We start from the raw sequence: 1270 nt of genomic DNA, 5'->3' as shown, positions 1-1270 counted from the left end.
GCACTGGGGATGGGCCCCGACCCCCAGTGACGGTCCCCACTGCGCCCCCCAGATCCTGTTCGACCACGTGCGGGTGAGCCAGGGCTTCAGCAAGAACGGCGTGAGCGTGTCCATGACGGCGAGCACCACGATGCGTGTGGACATCCCGGCCGTCGGGGTCAGCGTCACCTTCGACGGGCAGGTCTTCCAGGTCCAGCTGTCCTACAGCCACTTCAGCCACAACACCGAGGGCCAGTGCGGTGAGCGGGACACGCGCCAAGTCCCTCTGCCTCCACAGGGACCCTGACCACAACTGCCAAGCCAGCCTCGCCCAGTGCTCCCCACGTGGCCACCTCCCCCATTCAGACCACCCCTGGGACCCCGTCCTCCAGTCCCACCTTTGGGACCTCCCTGCCCACCAGCTCCCTGAGGCCGACCCCGATCTCCACCACCTCCATGACCTCCACAACCCCTGGGGCCTGCACGCCACGGTGCACGTGGACAGACTGGTTCGATGAGGACTACCCCACCCCGGTTGCCGACGGCGGGGACTTTGAGACCCTCTCTGTCCTCCGCGCTGCCGGCCACAGCTTCTGCGAGCAGCCTCAGGACATCGAGTGCCGAGCAGAGAAGGCGCTGGACAGGAGCCTGGAGGACGTGGGCCAGGTGGTTCAGTGCGACGTGCGCTTCGGGCTGGTGTGCCGCAACCGCGACCAGGGCGGCCGCTTCAGGATGTGCCTCAACTACCACGTGCGTCTGCTCTGCTGCGACAGCCACTGCCCGTCCTCAACCCCAGAGACCACCACGTCCCCCTGGCTCCCCAGAACCTCTGGGCCCAGCGCCTCACCCAGCCCTCTCATCTCTACCACACCCTGCCGGTGCCGGGCGTTTGGACAGCTGTTCTCACCAGGTGTGTGGAGCGCCGTCCCCTCCCGAGGACAGTCCACCCGGCACCCCATTCCGGGGTCTCTGCCCCGCCCAGTGGTAGGTGCTGTGGAGGCCATGCTGGCTGATGGGCGTGTCTGATCTTCCCGATTCCCCCCTCCCCCCAGGTGACGTTGTCTACAACAGGACGGACAGGGCCGGCTGCCACTTCTACGCCATCTGCAACCAGCACTGCGAGCTCGACCGCTTCCAGGGCGCCTGCCCCACCTCCTCGCCCGTGGAGCTCGTGACGGCGACCTGGGTGCCCCTGACCTTTCCAGCTCCTGGCTGTGACCTCGTGGACCCTCCCCGCCAGGTGCGTGCCCCTCCTCCCCGCCTTGCCTGCTGTCCTGTGCACTCGGTCAGG

The 1270-nt window shown here is 67.7% G+C and overlaps 1 protein-coding gene across 1 annotated transcript in view; it reads left to right on the top strand.

Annotated features, from left to right (window-relative positions):
* The window catches only part of LOC102241494 (mucin-5B), a 43601-nt gene that overhangs the window by 35410 nt on the left and 6921 nt on the right, over positions 1–1270 (top strand). The window contains 3 exon segments of the mRNA XM_014533996.1: positions 53–239; positions 278–889; positions 1032–1219. Of these exon segments, the coding sequence (XP_014389482.1) occupies positions 53–239; positions 278–889; positions 1032–1219 (987 nt within the window).

The sequence above is a fragment of the Myotis brandtii genome, unplaced genomic scaffold, assembly GCF_000412655.1.
Source record: "Myotis brandtii unplaced genomic scaffold, ASM41265v1 scaffold1236, whole genome shotgun sequence".
NCBI classification, from domain to species: Eukaryota; Metazoa; Chordata; class Mammalia; order Chiroptera; family Vespertilionidae; genus Myotis; species Myotis brandtii.
Note: the sequence above shows the minus strand (reverse complement) of the source record. Positions and strands in the feature narration are given on the sequence as shown.